At 35.9% G+C, this 16,729-nt stretch overlaps 2 protein-coding genes across 3 annotated transcripts in view; one reads left to right on the top strand and one right to left on the bottom strand.

The window, feature by feature from the left end:
* The first annotated feature begins 6,953 nt into the window (after positions 1 to 6,953).
* LOC122637716 (angiotensin-converting enzyme) overlaps positions 6,954 to 16,729 on the top strand; it is a 31,466-nt gene continuing 21,690 nt past the window's right edge. The window contains exons 1-9 of one of the 2 annotated variants that reach the window (XM_043830050.1): positions 6,954 to 7,183; positions 8,032 to 8,268; positions 10,148 to 10,306; positions 10,427 to 10,523; positions 11,120 to 11,263; positions 11,332 to 11,523; positions 11,604 to 11,701; positions 11,797 to 12,091; positions 13,008 to 13,350. In XM_043830050.1, coding sequence (XP_043685985.1) covers positions 7,148 to 7,183; positions 8,032 to 8,268; positions 10,148 to 10,306; positions 10,427 to 10,523; positions 11,120 to 11,263; positions 11,332 to 11,523; positions 11,604 to 11,701; positions 11,797 to 12,091; positions 13,008 to 13,350 — 1,601 coding nt within the window. In that variant the 5' untranslated portion in view covers positions 6,954 to 7,147. Of the gene's footprint in view, positions 7,184 to 8,031; positions 8,269 to 9,809; positions 10,070 to 10,147; positions 10,307 to 10,426; positions 10,524 to 11,119; positions 11,264 to 11,331; positions 11,524 to 11,603; positions 11,702 to 11,796; positions 12,092 to 13,007; positions 13,351 to 16,729 lie in introns of those variants that run through there. The other variant, XM_043830051.1, reaches the window with a different exon arrangement.
* On the bottom strand, positions 14,444 to 15,695 carry LOC122638138 (repetitive proline-rich cell wall protein 2-like). The gene is made up of 2 exons (XM_043830858.1): positions 15,684 to 15,695; positions 14,444 to 15,565 (listed from the first exon to the last, which is right to left on the bottom strand). The coding sequence occupies exons 1-2, from the start codon at positions 15,693 to 15,695 to the stop codon at positions 14,444 to 14,446; spliced, it is 1,134 nt and encodes a 377-aa protein (XP_043686793.1).

The following is a 16,729-nucleotide window of genomic DNA, read 5'->3' as shown; positions in this document are numbered from 1 at the left end:
TCTCTCTCTCTCTCTCTCTCTCTCTCTCTCTCTCTCTCTCTCTCTCTCTCCTTTTTACTATTTAACTTAATCAAATGTTCGGTTCTAAACTCTATTATAATTAATTCTGATCGTTTTACATTTCAAATAGGTATTGAGCTCGGATAAATGTTTTCCTCTCTCGTCCTTTCTCTCTTTCTGTATTTACAATCGAACTAAATTATTTCAACTGGTCGATCGTACGCGACATGCAGAAAATCGATGCAAATTAATTGCATCGCGTTCGGGAGGTTATCGGATAGGAAGACAAGTAAGATCACGTGCACCGATTCGCTTGTGATTTAGGAGCGCATTCCGCGTAATTAGCTATTCGTGACTTTGCTTGTTAGGACGTCATGTGGATAGTTAGTATGAATTCGTACGGCGAAACGCCTATCCAAGCTACTGCGACGAAAAGGCCACACTTTTTCCTAAGGAGCAGATGGGGAACGAGAGGAAAACGTAGCAAGGATAGAAGAAATATCATTGATAAAGTGCTAATGAAGGCTAACCGGTGCAGTATCGTAATGAAATCGATATTATTCGAGAAGCAATTAATCTTAAATTATTTCCAAGACCGAATGGAAATATTACGATCATACTTCGAGGAAGGATACGGAAACCTTTCGAGACCGGATATATAGGCCGAACAAACTCCAAGAATCAAGATCATTTGCAATGATCACTGTATGAATAAAAAATAAATAAATCTTTATTTGCTTAGTTCAGATAGATAGAAGAACTCAAAGCCGTATGATTATTCATGTTCATCCGGAAGGATCTTTTTATAAAAAATTATTATGAATAACTTATAAGAATTAAATAAAAAACTGAAGCGAGAGTCGAATCAGAATTGACGAATCATTTTTGAAAAAACGCCTTTCTATAGACATACATGATGAAGAGGGGGAAGAAAGAGTAGATATAGGAAAAACGGCTAATAAGCGGACCGCGTTTGAAGGTGACGTCTTAACCTCATAAAAGGTGCATTCATAATTACGCCTTCGGCGGATAACTCCGCCTTCCTTAATAAACCAGCAATTTACTCTCAGTGCGTCACGCGCATCGAGTGTCCATGAGCTGAATCTTTCTTTTAGCGGAAACTCGAAGTGTCCACTTCCGGTGGCAAGACTAATATCATTTTTTCGTGGGAGTTTATTAATAAAATGCGCCTGATAATCTTAAATACCGTTGATAATCAAAATAATATCTCAAAATCGATTCGATTAGGAAAAGGATAATTTGCTTCTATGGATAAATGCTGCTATAGGAAACATCGATCCAGGTTCGCAGGTGAACGCTCTTATAAATCACGTTACAAAGATTCCGGCGTATCAAGGATCGTTCAAGTGTGTACGTGGTTCAAGGTCGGACGTACTACAAACTGTTTAGGACACGCATGATCCGATTCGTAATGCACGTTTACTTTAAGTTAAGGATTGCTCCTTCGTATACAGGATCAGTCCAGTATCTCTTCACGATCGATATACATTTTCGTTCGTTCATTAATTATATACGTATAGTTGCATAAATACTGATAAAATAGTTGCAAAAATTGTAGATCTTAAATAGGACAAATAAGTTAACGAGTTCAAGATCGATCATGCGAAAGATTCGAGGACGTTCATCCAGTGTGACGAGCCAATTTTTCACTCGTTATTCGCATGGAACGATATCTCAACTCGTGTCACATTCCGTTTCACTAATTACATCTTACCGTTACCTTGATAATTTCTAATTGTTCATTGCTAATCACATGATTCAGAAATTTATCATAGTTACGTATTTTATTAGATCCAGGTAACTATATTAAACGATCTGCTTGAGAAAAAAGCTTATCCAAGCTGTGATAAACTTGAAGCAATATAGATTTGCGTAACATGAAATTCCATTAAGCGCGTATTCCATATTCGAACATTGATTACGTCATGGTTATCGTCATCGTCATCGTCATAATAATAATTCTAGAATATGCAAGAACCAATAAGTAATACTCTGCATCTTTCAAAAACATCGTAGTGCATTCATATTTGGCTCTCATCCTTTCTTTCTCTCTAATTAAAAAATTTAAATTAATGAAATTAAATGAAAAGAAAATATATATTGATTTTACTAAATAAAGAATGAATTACGTTCTACATTATCCAAAATGTTTAAGAATTTAATTAACCATATTTATTTCTTTATTTAATAATTTTTTAAAATGTTTAATTTTAATAATTAATTTAATTTATTTAAAATGTTACGTTAAATAATTACAAATTGTAAAGTAAATTGATCGCTCAAAATAATTTTCGTAATATAATACACTATTATAAATGATATTATAATATAATAAATAATACTATATTTATACAATAGTGTGTTATCTACTTTAAAAATATTTAAATAACATCAAACGGTAAAGCAGAGAACATAAGAGATTCCTATACTTACCATCTCGTTATTCTACAATATTTGTCGGTAATATAGAAAACATTAGTACAACGTAGTAACAACGTTAGTAATGGTAAGATCGTAACATTGTACAGTCATACTTTCAACTTTTACACTAGATAGCATCATATTATCGTTCTTCTACAACTATAACTACGAATACTGCTTTCATGGAACAGATAATTTTTATCGTATTACCTACAATTAGTTAAGAAAACAATATTTCACAGTATTAACTATAAATAAATAAAATTTTAGATTATAAATTTTAAGTTATATATATATATATATATATATATATATATATTCATATATATGCAAATATATCATATTATGAAATCGATTCTCACGAACGAAAGATGATATTACAAACATTCTAAAAAAATATAATTATAAGTGAACTATGATGCGTTATGTATGACTAATAAATCTCTCACGAATCTGAAATTATCTCGCATATACGAGTAGATAATAATTGACGAAGCGATTTCCGGTTCATAGTTTTTCAATGACTTGCAAAAAAATAAGTTTTTAGAATTATTACGATGTATCTAGTAAACAACTAACACTTTTACATTTTAAATTACTATGTATTTACAATTATTAGCTCGTTAACATCACAACGATCTCAAATTTATCCTTTTGTCTCGCCAAGTAGAGTTCTTAGCAACTACATTCGTAACGTCGTCGTTAATTACTTCTACCAAAGCGTAAGTTATATTCACTGTTACAATTAACGATAATTCGAGGAAAGAAGTTCTCATTTGTAAGCTCGTTTTTCCAGAATAACCTTGACTTTTATAACGCGTGATTATGAGACGAAACGGATTCCATCTTCCTAAAAGTACAGGTACGTGGGGCTGATGAAATAAAAAAAAGCGGACGTAGAAAAAGAAATCAGCTTGTTACTTAATCGGTGTGATGTTTAAGAACTTGTAGGAACCGTAATCTCGTTGTTCATTACATAATCAGAAAGAAAAGTGTTATGTTAGTTTAAATTGAAAAATCATGTACCTGGCGAAAGAATTCGATGTATTCTTGAGGTTCCTATAGTTTTATTTATAAGTTCACTTATAATCTAAAACTTTGAAATTGTTTTATTACTGGATAATTACGTTCTACAGGGATATGTTTGAAAGTGTATATTCGTTTATGTACCTATTTGTGTATGCGTGTATGTATATAGAAAGTTTTTAGAATAACAAAGAGCTTGTGTATATGTGCAATATACATATACTTACGTGCATTCATTTAAAAATCGAGTTTCACTTCTCATCTACGTAGGAAACGACGAAAGAACAAAAATAGAAGGCAAACGATAAAAGGATGAAAATCTCATTTCCAACTTTCGCGATTATCATACGATGCCTTCCGCCTTGCTAACGTAATGTACCATGAATATTTTGTTTAAGTGGACTTTATAATAAGTAAATATAATATATTCATCTTTATATAAATATAAAGTGTTTACGCATAAAAAATGTCGTTCTTGTTAACAATCTCAACTTGAGCTAATATATAACATAAATCCTTGAAACGAGAAGAACATAATAATTGAATTTTATTGGATAATATAATCTCGAAGGTCATCGAACAATCAAGTGACGCTCTTTACTTCCTGTACTTAACTTTATCTACGAAATTGTTATAATCCTAAGAAATATATTTGTCCTTTAAATCAATGCTCGAATTTTCCTCTTTACTATTTTGTTAGGATGATCTTCAGATTCGAATGTATTCATAACCTCGAGAATCAATCTCATCGATCGATCGCCCTTGTAAATACTCTCGCTCTACGCATAATTCTCTACCGAGATCATGTAATACCAGTAATATGCTTAGATATTTTCCCACGTTTTCATCGCTAACAAACGTGACTTTATAATAAGAACTCTGTGTAATATTATATACGTATGTAATCTTCAATAAAAAAAAGAGAATGAAGATGGAGAAAAAAATGTAAACGTTTATTTAATTTTTTTTTGCTGAGTGAAAATTACAATAAATATGAAATCGTTGATAGAAAAAAATAAGATGAAGATAAGACAAACAAATTTAATAACATCATAAATCTTTATCTAAATTTGCTCAAATAAAAATTACGATAAATATTAAATCATTACTGAAACGAATAGAATAAGAATAAGAGAAAAATATTCAAAAATACCATAATCGTACAATTTTGTCAGATACGAAAGTTACAATAAATATAAAATCATTAATAAAAACAATAGAATGAGGGACAAAGAAAATAATTCGTTGATATCATAAACGTTCACTTAAATGTTGTCGAGTAAAAGTTACAATAAGTAATTTGCAGAATAATCAAGAAAAAACAGATTCTCACCGTATTAGAAAAAATGTTTGAGGAGAGCTGACGAGTACCGAAGAAAAAAAATATATTCTGTAATGTTTATTGTTCAACGAATAACAAGATGATTAGAGAAAAAGAAAGGACAAGGCGTCCGTTCGAAACGGAAAAGGACGGCAATAATAAACGCACCGTTGCATCGTGTGTAAACGGTGTGCTGAAGATTCAAGCGTACTTGAACCCAGAATCGCGGCCAGTTCGTGAGACCAGTACGATTGCGGTGGGAGCGTTATCTCCCAATGAGATTAGCCATTGTCGAAGCCCAACCGACACAAGAACGAGGCCTACGCCTTTCAACGGAGACACTTTGCGTGTCCATTGCGTTCTTAATCGTTGCCAGTTTTTCACGATTTGCCATTGAAACTACTTATTCTTAATACGAAAAAGTACACGATCTCTTTTTCTTTGTCTTTCTCTCTTTCCCTCTCTTTCTATCTCTCTCTCTCTCTCTCTCTCTCTCTCTCTCTCTCTCTCTCTCTCTCTCTTCCTCTGTCTGCTATTTTTTTCGGTAACCAGCTAATTTAATTTCACGGTCGTTCTCTTTATAAATTTACGTCTTACCAGAATAAGCGAATTCCTACGGCAGCAACGAAACGAATCGGAATTATCGCGCTCGACTACAATTCTACATCGTGCACGGACATACAAAATCTTTTTCATTTTTAAAATTACACGATATCTGATATCGAGCGGGATGAATCTTTCATATAAAATTTGAAAAATTGAATTAAAATTGATCATTCGATATATGAGTAATATATAAAATATAGCGTGCAGAAATTTAAATACGTTGAAACTCTCAAGGACTCTTAAACTAGCCTAGACGATTCTCTCAGTCAGGTATATAGACAGACATACATTCCAGATCGTGAGACAATCCTCGTTGTGCCTTGTAGATGGGCGCGGTTGATTGTTTACGCTTTGCATTTTACGATGAGACGACTAGTCACATAATTTGATTGTTCATGCCAACTCTCAATCATATGCGTTTGTCTTAATTGCACGAAAAATTTGTAGAAGATATATCGAAGTAATATCGAGAGAAACCTTGAAAAATAATATCGATAAAGTTGAGAAAAAAGATTCGGCACGAAACGTTGTACTTCGTGTGAGATCAATGCGAAAAGATAAAATCATGTAATTAGATGGTATGGTCATGTGAACGATGAATCATCTGCTAACGCATAAAATTACAGTGAAAGACTCAAATCGCGAGATAATTCGCAAGGATTTAACTTATTGATGTTTCATTCATTCTCTTTTTTTTATGGAGAGTTCGTCAACGAGTGATATAATCGGATGAATCAACGATAAATAAACGTGGAAATTCAATTCCATCAAAAAACAAAATTGATAATTTCAAATCATGATAGCAAAAGAATAAAATAAAGTCTGATTAGCGCGTATCTTCGATGATTCTAAGCGTGGAGATCTAGCCTCTTCGATACTTTCTCGCCTGAACTCACCTTGATATCGTTTAGGTAGACCGAGCAGAACGATTAACGATGATTGTCCTGGAAACGTGATCGATACCTTACCGTCATTGTATCTATGTTGCAATCAATCTTCTATATAATAATAATTATATAGAGGATTTAAAATAAATGAAAATTCTATATCTTAAATCTTATATTATGACATACATATATGAGGATTCGATCCATTGAATAATCTGTAATAGCTTATATGTAAAAAAGGGAAAGAGGTCAACAACGACTCGTCTTTATCAGTACTTACGAAGGGAACTTCGAATTTTCTATTAACATGAGTCGGAAAAGAGTTCTTTGGCAGTAAGGCGCGTGCTACCGTAAACAATAGCAGTCATTCAGAGTGTCAGTCGAGCGACCGTTGTCAACGTGAGAACTCAAAGCTGTCGCAATCAACGAGTTAACCCTCTTCTCTCGTCTCATCCGCGGCTCTTTGTCATTTCCTTCTACTTACTTGAGCCCTCTTCTTCTCCGCTTCATCTTTTTCTTCGTTCAACGTAGAACAACGTCTCGTCTTTGACGGAACGAACGAGGACGGAGAAAAACTGTATGGATCTTGGAAGGTGTGAGTAATACGCATCTCCCCACCTTCCATGCCACCGATGACCTCCTGGTGGTCGCGTTCGAACTGCCTCACAAGAATAAATGTACATTTGCCGGCAGACACGAGGCTTTTAGTGACGACTTGACGAAACGCGCCGACCGTGTGCTGCGTCTTCTTCGATGTGTTGAGATTCCTCAAGAAGGTGTCAAGAAGATAATTTTCGAAATCGATTCGGGACCGACTAATGATCTTTGGTTATTAACGTTCACCCTAAGGTATTGAATACAGATAATGGAACTTGTACGATGGCCACGGTTCACTACTGTTGTAAGTTCTATTTTATAATCTATTAATTTAAGAATTGAATTAAGTATTGACAAATATGGCAGTGATCTGATTGTAAGTTGAAATAAAATTTCTGAAGAAATTTCTGTTTGTTGTCCGAGTTAAAGTTCAATTATTTTCTGAGATTTAAGCTTCTAAGATTTAAGCTTCTAAGATCGTATATTTAAATTAGTGATCCTTTAAAACATTTCGAAATCAACGCACAAGAGCATTGCTTGCATATATAATAATGATCATTTTCATCATACTTTTTGCAAGTAGAATGAAATTTATGTAGCATAAGAATAATAATGCTCCGATAGTTAACATTGTAAACGATAAGGCTAATGAATCTTGAACCTAATCTCGTATGACCTACTACCTGTATAAATGAGTATAAGGAGTTGTCGTGTTTCATGGTGAAAAGGAAATACGTAACATCAAGACGTAACACGTGACCGTGAAGTCAACAGATGAATTGCATGTAAACGCCTTACTCACGACGTAACTAAGTGATATAAAATAACGCTGCAATTTTTATACTTTAACTTATCGAGGTCAAATCGTATTCTTTCTTAGATTCTTTAAAGATAGAGGAACGGTATACCGAAAAAACGTTTCCACTTCTGATCCATCCTTTACAAGCCAAAGTCAAACGATAAAGATCAATCATAAGCTATTTTCATCGCATTTAGGTTCGTCGCCATCTACGAAAAAATAGAAATTAATTGATTCTTTCCTCAATCATTATTATTACCCTCATTTCCAATATCGTTCCATCATGTTTTCCTCGTTAATCGGCAAACAAGAATAGCGTTAAACTCGTTAGTACTATACGTTTCATTTTTCAGATGTCGTCTACGACGCTATTTCTCTTTCTCTTATCCTTCGTAAGCGCACAATTGGATCTACCGGGTTTGCGTGAGTCGAATGACGACGGATTTGGGCGACAACTTCCTTCAAACGAGCTGGACTACCGAAACATTTTAGCGAGATTGGATTTTCTCGGTGCTGAACGATGCAGTGCAAACGTAGCTGCTCAGTGGGGCTATGAAACCGACGTCAACGAATATACGCAATTGCAAGCAGTAAGATTCAAATTACAGTATGTTATATCTAGCTCATTTCATTGGATTATCAACGAAAACGTTTTCTACCCTATATCTTGGGTTCCTTTCAAAAGTTTTACATCGATCGTCCTACATATGGACGATCACCCGCATGCATTCAAAACTGTTTTGAAATAAAACGATAACAAGTTTCGGGGCTAACACGTACCATTCGTACTTGTACATTGCAAATAACTTTTAAGTGAAGAACTTTCGCTAGGGAGAGAAGAAAAGGGAAAAAGAAATATATATATATAAATATATATATATATATATATATATATATATATATATATATATATATATAGAGAGAGAGAGAGAGAGAGAGAGAGAGAGAAAGAGAGAAAGAGACAGAAAGAGAGAATATGTGTAATATCGTAAATCATACGTTACCATATCTCTCGTTGTATTTATTAACCATCTTAAAGCAATAAATTTTAGGTGGCGAAGATTGAAAGGAGTTAAATTTCAACGTGCCTTCAAAGTACCGTGGAAAATAAGCCACCTGCTCGTATCTTCGTCGAAAAGACCTCGACCTCCTCTCTCTCTCTTTCTCTCTCTCGTTCCTCATCCTTCGAGAAGTTTGTGCGCGTGTCTGGTCTTATACATATTCCTTAAGTCCATAGTAAATCGTAATTTCGTGTACGATAGATTTCCATGACACAGCAGGCAGACTAGCATTGTACAAGAAAGGCCAAACGCCTCCGTGGGAAATATTCTCATGTTTTGCTATTGTGACCAATCCCAAACGATTGTGCATTGTGCAATCAAGTAATCTCTCTCTCTCTCTCTCTTTCTCTCTCTCTCTCTCTCTCTCTCTCTCTCTCTTTCTCTCTTTTTTTTTCATACATCAAAAATCATCCCCGCCTTTTCAACGTATTGCGAATGTGAAATTCACGCGATTCCGATGTCATGATGTTAAAAGTTACGATAATTATGTACCTCTGTTTATGTTAGTGTATACAGAAAAAAAATAGCAGTAATAACGATTAGTGGGAGTATGTCTGGTTATTTTTTTCTTCTCTTATATTCGTCGAATCATAATCAATATCGAGATAGAAATCGAATATAATTATGAACTTATTTAAATAATTTGTAAAAAGGAATATACGAAATAATGTGGAGAAGATATCTCTACCACATTCGTTCGTTATTGTTTCCCATTGTACTTATATGATCTCACTGGTCTTCCTTTGGCGAGAATTTCATCGTCATCCCATTAGTGGGTCTAAATGGCTTCTTATTGTTTTGTATAAGATTACACACGACTATCCTCTTTTTCTTAAATTCAGAAGTTTACTCAATATCCAGGAATAAATTTTTTATTACGAGTTTTGCAATTCTTTTTAGCAGAGAAAAATCTTAAACGTTCTTCGTATTTTCTTTGAAAGTATATTTATCTCGAAAGCCTTTTACTTTCATGTTGCGTATAATCTCCGCTTCCCTATACGTACTAAATTCACAAAGAAGTGCAACGATAAGGTTATTATCTCTAACGGTAAACTAGAATTTCCCGACAGGCGACTCCGTTCGGTTATGCGTGAACAACGATCTTTAAACGAATTAACAACACGGAACGCTTTTTTTACATTCACCAAATGACGAATGATCGTATGAGGAAGAAAGGCTTGATCGGTGAATACTTTATAAAATTGCAAGACATATATGCTCGGTGAAATCGAAGATGTAACGATTTTTAACGGATAAATCGTCAGTTAATATTTAAACTTTCCTTCGTGATTTATTACGGAAAAGGACGGAAATACACGTTGGAAAAGAGGTAGATTTAATTACCTTGATTGCGCAAGAGTCGCTCGAAACATTCGATATTTACTTATCGATTGACCTTTGTTCTTAGCTCGAAGCCCAGCAACTGTACGCTGATTTTCAAAATCAAGCTTGGCAGTTGATTTCTAGAATTGATAGCAACAATATAATGGATCCAATAATAAGACGTCGTCTAAGATACCTCTCTGTGGTTGGCCCATCGGCTCTTCCTTTAGACCAATTAGACAGAGTAAGTTTTGTAATCAAATCTAATGTACTTTCATTTCTCTAATAGAAGCAATAAAATGTATATTATTAAATTCTCTTTGTCGTTCAACTGTACGTTATTAAATTCTCTTTGTCGTTGCAGTATAATCGAATAATCAACGATATGCTTGCAATTTACAATGGAGCGACCATATGCGCGTACAACGATCCGTTTAACTGTGGGCTTCGTTTATACCCAGGTAAGGTAATATATAGCAATTTAATCCATTCATTTTATTCCACGTGGTCTTCCAATTAAAATTTTTCGAAAAATAAAATTCAATCAATTCAAGAATTCATCAAACTAATTTGAAAGACTACAAAAAGAAAATGGTTGCTACATTTTTTCAGCATCATTAAATCACAGAAATCCTAGAAGAAACTCTCTCGATGCAAAATATCTTCCGCTTCGTATAACGTCGATCTTTTATAGCTTCTGTAGGTGTAAATTAATTATATATCTTCGGTACTATCTTCCCATTTTCATCGCACGGTTTCTTCACCTTTACATAATCCACAAACGATTTTCTCTCTTCTTCCAAGGTATATGTACAATTAAAATTAAAACGAATCAATTATCGTTTCTTGAAAAATCAAACTATGCTAGTTATAGAAGTATTGATAAAAAAATGATTTCTCGTAGACCTTGGATCGTGAAAAGAATAAAACAAATTGGCTAATCTATCGTTGTGAAAGTGAAACATAATCACGAGTATAAAGTGAAAACTCACGACGACGAGAAATTGCATTAGATGAAAAAGTGTTAATTGTTTTATTTTTTATGTTTATTTCGAAGATATCGCTGGAATCATGGCGAAAAGTCGAAATTGGGATGAATTGCAATACGTGTGGACGGAATGGAGAAGACGTAGCGGTGCTCCGATGAGAGATCTTTATCAGCAATTAGTAACATTAAACAACGAAGCAGCCAAATTGAACAGTAAGTTCTCTTACAGAAAATAATATAAATAATAATTAAAAATGAATAACGATTGTTGTCCTGTTTAGATTTCTCGGATGCTGCACAATATTGGATGTTCCCTTATGAATCTGTCGACTTTCAACAAGAAATTGAAAATGTATGGGAAATTATTAGACCACTTTATGAGGAACTTCACGCCTACGTTAGAAAAAAGTTGAGAGATTTGTATGGACCTGAAAAAATCAGTGGACACGCTCCACTTCCCTCTCACGTATTAGGTATACATAATAATATATGTATATAGACGTAATTGAAACATAACTTTTTCAAGTTCATGATTATTGTAACGTTTATTCAGGAAATGTATGGGCTCAGTCATGGATAAACATCCAAGACATAACAATTCCTTATCCTGGCAAAAATTATTTAGATGTTACACCAGAAATGCAAGCACAGGTACATGCAATATACTTTCACAAATCATTACTTTCTTTTAAACATTTAAATCTTATTTAACGAACATGCAATACAATCAACGATTATAAATATAGGGTTACACGCCGATAGATATGTTCCGAATCGGTGAGGAATTCTACTTATCCTTAAACCTGAGCGCTATGCCCCCAGAATTCTGGGCAGGCAGCGTTATCGTCGATCCCGGTAATCGTCCCTTGATTTGTCAAGCCTCGGCATGGGATTTCTGCAATCGTCTGGATTACAGAATCAAGATGTGTACGAAAGTCACCATGAAAGATCTCATCACCGTGCATCACGAGATGGCTCACATTCAGTACTTTTTACGATACAGTGGACTTCCTCGTGAATTTCGAGACGGTGCTAATCCAGGTATCGAGATTATAACATTGTCAGAAAGATCAGTATTTATATAAAAATCAAAAGCAAATAACATCAAAATGTACCCTTAGCGAACAGTTAGGATAGAGCTATTTGACATATTTTATAAACTTGGACTTTACGCAAATGAATCCTACTTGCAATCATACTTTATAATTTTAATTGAAATAATAGTTATGCAAGGAAAACAACATAAGGACATTCGAGCGGATTAAAACGGTCAGCGTAACTGTCCAAGGCACAACGGACGACACGCGATTACATAAGCATCTCGTCCGTTCTATCTTCACTTCCGGAAGGCCCAGGGCTCTCGCTACACAACTGTTTTTACGAGTAATAGCGCGAAAGCGAGAGCCGAACGGATACGCTCGAGGTAGATTCGCGAGGTTCGCGAATAAACTCGCTCTCGTAGCGAACGGTCTACTAGCTAAGAGACGTTGGATGTTAAAATATTTTTATTACAGTATAATCACGCTTTCACCGTCGCAACGCTCGGTCGTTCGCCCTCACCGGAACATATTGCCACCCGGTACACGGGAAATCGATTGAAAGAGCCAAGGTATCGAACTGGGCTTATATGAAATTTAGAAATCAAGGATAAAGAAATAATACGATAATATTTAATCCGTTAAATCCAGAATTTATAATATCCTTCGATAATCGAACCGTGACGTTTATATAATAATCTAAGAATTTTATGACGTGTAGAACGGGACATTTGAATAGGAAACACCCTATATACTTTTACCAGATTCGTTTACTAGGAACTAATTAGCTAGAATTTCATTGAAATCTTATTTTATTACCTGGAAGAAAGAAAGTAAGGTTAAGGCTAATAATGTTTTACTACTCGATTGTCTCAGTCGATATAACGTAAACGATTGTATTTAAAAAAAAAAAAAAATAGGCTTCCACGAAGCTATCGGTGAAGCCGTGGCCCTGAGTGTAGCTACGCCGCGTCATCTTCAGACTTTGGGATTAGCAAACAAGTACATCGATGAGCCTGCAGCCGATATTAATTATCTCTTCTCCTTGGCCATGGAAAAATTGGTCCTTCTTCCGTTCAGCCTCGCCGTGGACAAATGGCGATGGGACATTTTCCGTGGCTACATTAACCGAGAAGAGTATAATTGTCACTGGCACAGATTGAAGGAACAGTATAGCGGCGTGAAACCACCTGTCCTCAGATCCGAAGATGATTTCGATCCTGGTGCAAAGTATCACATTCCCGCTAATATTCCATATATTCGGTAAGTTTTAAAATTATTATTTAGCTAATATGCAATATATATATATATGTATATACACACACACACACACATATATATATATACACACAAACACGCACACATATCTGATGACATTCATACTTTTATTTTTAATGACACTATTATGTGATTTGTACGCTATGACATCTACGATGCACGTAGCTACCTGAAGAGTATTAAGATCTGAAAGCGAATGATTTCACTTTCGATAGATATATGTTTTCCTTTGTGCCTCGTTTTCACCAGAACACCGATCAACAGCGTTACGATAAATACGTGCCTTTCTCCGCGCACTTAAAACCTACATCTGATGTACGAGCTACGATAAATTTCGATCGGCTATCATTACCGTTAATTTATTGTGGAAACGGGATATAAAGTTCATCCCTGCCAAAGAATATTGAATTAGATCGCTATCCTCCGCCTTACTAATTCTATGAAAGTTTTTTACCATGTTTATCGTTGAACGTTAATTAGGAACATTTAATTAGGCAAATAGTAACTTACATTTCATGTAAAGATTTCTAGAATATTACGCCAAATCAAATTGTCTACTTTTACTCACAATCGAGCGTGAAGGATATAATAGGATGGTAATTGCGATTACATAATGAATAGATCATTAAAAGACATTCTCCTTTTCTCTTTGGTTTTATTCAAAAAAAAGTGAAAAAGATGATACAAAAGACGCCGTTATGAAAAATATAAAAACGTTTCCACGTAGTGCGCTCATCAAGTGTGACTGTGTCAAATGACGTGTTATATTATTCCTTAGAAATTAAAGTGACATCGTTGGTTACATCTACCAAAAATATAGGTGCCATTTATGAAAAGAATACAAATGTCATTCGCATTCTTTTCTTAATACAATACAAAAGAAAAAAAAAGAAAGACTCGACGAATAAATATCATCGGCCATTGTTGCTCGAGCAAGGAAAAGTTTGAACGTATTCTCGAAAGCAACCTTCTCAAAGATTTCTCACGAGAAGACGATCGTTCGTCGGCGATCCGCCATCGTCAAAAGAAATAGTTGAATAAAAAATATAATTTATCCATCTGAAAAAAACAAAAGCTCTCAGAAGGAATGTTCACCGTAACTGGACCCATAGTCACCCTCGAAAGAACCACCGGATGATTCATGATGATGTACAGGTACCGGAACTGGTACTTTCACGGGAACCGGTACTGGTTTTTCTACTGGCACAGGAACCGGTTTAGATACGTGAACGGGAACTGGTCGTTCGACTGGTACTTTAACGGGGTAAGGCACGGGCTTCTCGACTGGCACCGGTACAGGTTTTTCTACAGGGTAGGGCGCTGGTACTGGTACTTTAACGTGAACAGGTACTGGTTTTTCGACTGGATAGGGTACAGGCTTTTCCACGTGAACCTTGAAAGGATAAGGCACCGGTTTTTCTACTGGTACCGGTACAGGTTTTTCCACGGCTACCGGATATGGTTTCGGTACGTGTACGGGGTAGGGCCTCTCGACTGGGACTTCGACCGGATACGGGACTGGTTTATCCACTGGGAAGGGCGCTGGTACGTGGACTGGTACCTTTACCGTATATGGTACTGGCTTTTCAACCGGGAATGGTTGTGGCACTGGTACCTTTACCGGATACGGTATCTTTTTTTCGACCGGATACGGTTGTGGTACATAAACTTTGTAAGGTACTGGCCTTTCGACCGGTACGTGCACGGGATAGGGCACCTTCTTTTCCACTGGATACGGTTGTGGTATATGAACGGGCACCTTCACAAGAACCTTCACAGGTACAGGTATCTTCTTTTCGACCGGATATGGTTGCGGTACCGGTACTTTTACCGGATATGGAACTTCTTTCTCAACCGGGTAGTGTACTTTCTTCTCGACTGGATAAGGAACCTTGACGTTTTTCACAATAGTTATTTGTTTAACCTTGCCACCGTCATCACCTCCGTATCCACCTTCGTATCCACCTCCATCTCCACCCGACGAAGAGATTTCGCCACCACCATAATCGCCACCACCATAGCCGCCGTCATGGCCCCCATAACCACCCTCTAAATGACCGAGTCCACGTTTGTCTTGTCGTTTCTCGGTATAAGCACTGTTGGCCTTATTCTCAGCTTCGGCGTCTTTAGTTTCGACAATATTTTTCTCATTCTCCTTGCAAATCACCAGAGTCAGAAGACCAAGAAAAAATATAATGTGCTGCGATAAATCGATTAGAAATTAGTTTTCTTCGTTCTCAGGAATAACGAAATATCAAGGAAAAAATAAGTCGTAACTATCGATCGATTAAAGAAAACGTAAGATATCGAAAACTCACCCAAATTCTCATGATTCTCGGTTCTCGCGCGGCCCGGCCAATGTCCAGAGTTTACTGAATACTTCCCCCGAAAGTAACACCGTCTTTATAGACCGCTTTCCCCCGACATAAAATGGGGAGCCCCTCTGCACGCTTGCGGAAAAGTGAAACACACCACGTCTGTTATACCGCGAACATTCTGTTGCACTCCGTAGACGTTCACGTAGACGCGTAGGCATTTTTCTAAATCTTAAATGCACGCGACGATGATTCCGTAACGCGCCTTGGTGCGTTTCCATTCTCGTTTTACTTCCCTTTCGAGCGATCTATCGAACGTTGCGTAAATGATATCTAGGAAGCCACTCGCATTTTACTCGGAACGCAACAACCACCTCCTAATTGATTCTTTAATTTTCTGCATTAGTACATAACTAATTTAACCACCTAAATCATTTCTATCATGTTCAAAATTGTAATGTCGTATTAGACAACCATGGATGATTTATTCCATTCTAACCGTCACGGAGCTATCACCTAACTAATTTTCTAAATTATAGGTGAAGTATAATTGATTTAATGATCCTAACTATTTCTAGTATATTAAACTAGACAACTACGTTTAAATGTTATAATGTATTCTCCGAGCAACCTGTAGGACATCTAGACATCTCTCTTTTCTATTCTACATTTTTGATCCGTTCCAAGTTTCTCGTATATACATACATGCTCTTCGGTAGAAGTGTCTCTTTCCCTTTCCTCTCCTTTTCTGCTTCCCCTTCCCATTCCTCAATCTCTTCTTTCTCGTCTCCCTACTCTGATCTCCTACTCTTATCTCCCAACTGCCTCGTGACGCGGCACACTCGCATTTAAGCATTCGCAACAGCACGGCTCTTCTCAACCGAAATGAGGAACTCAACTTTGATACGAAAGAGAGAGTCCTAGGAAGTAAATGCAAGGATAAATATAAGGAGTAGCGGGGGAAGGGGTAGGGGAAAAGTTGGGTGATGCCAAGCGAGATCGAGAGCTATCTTTTATAGTCCGATGTAATTCGTGATAGACATGTTCTG

The sequence above is a fragment of the Vespula pensylvanica genome, chromosome 2, assembly GCF_014466175.1.
Source record: "Vespula pensylvanica isolate Volc-1 chromosome 2, ASM1446617v1, whole genome shotgun sequence".
Lineage (NCBI taxonomy): Eukaryota > Metazoa > Arthropoda > Insecta > Hymenoptera > Vespidae > Vespula > Vespula pensylvanica.
Note: the sequence above shows the minus strand (reverse complement) of the source record. Positions and strands in the feature narration are given on the sequence as shown.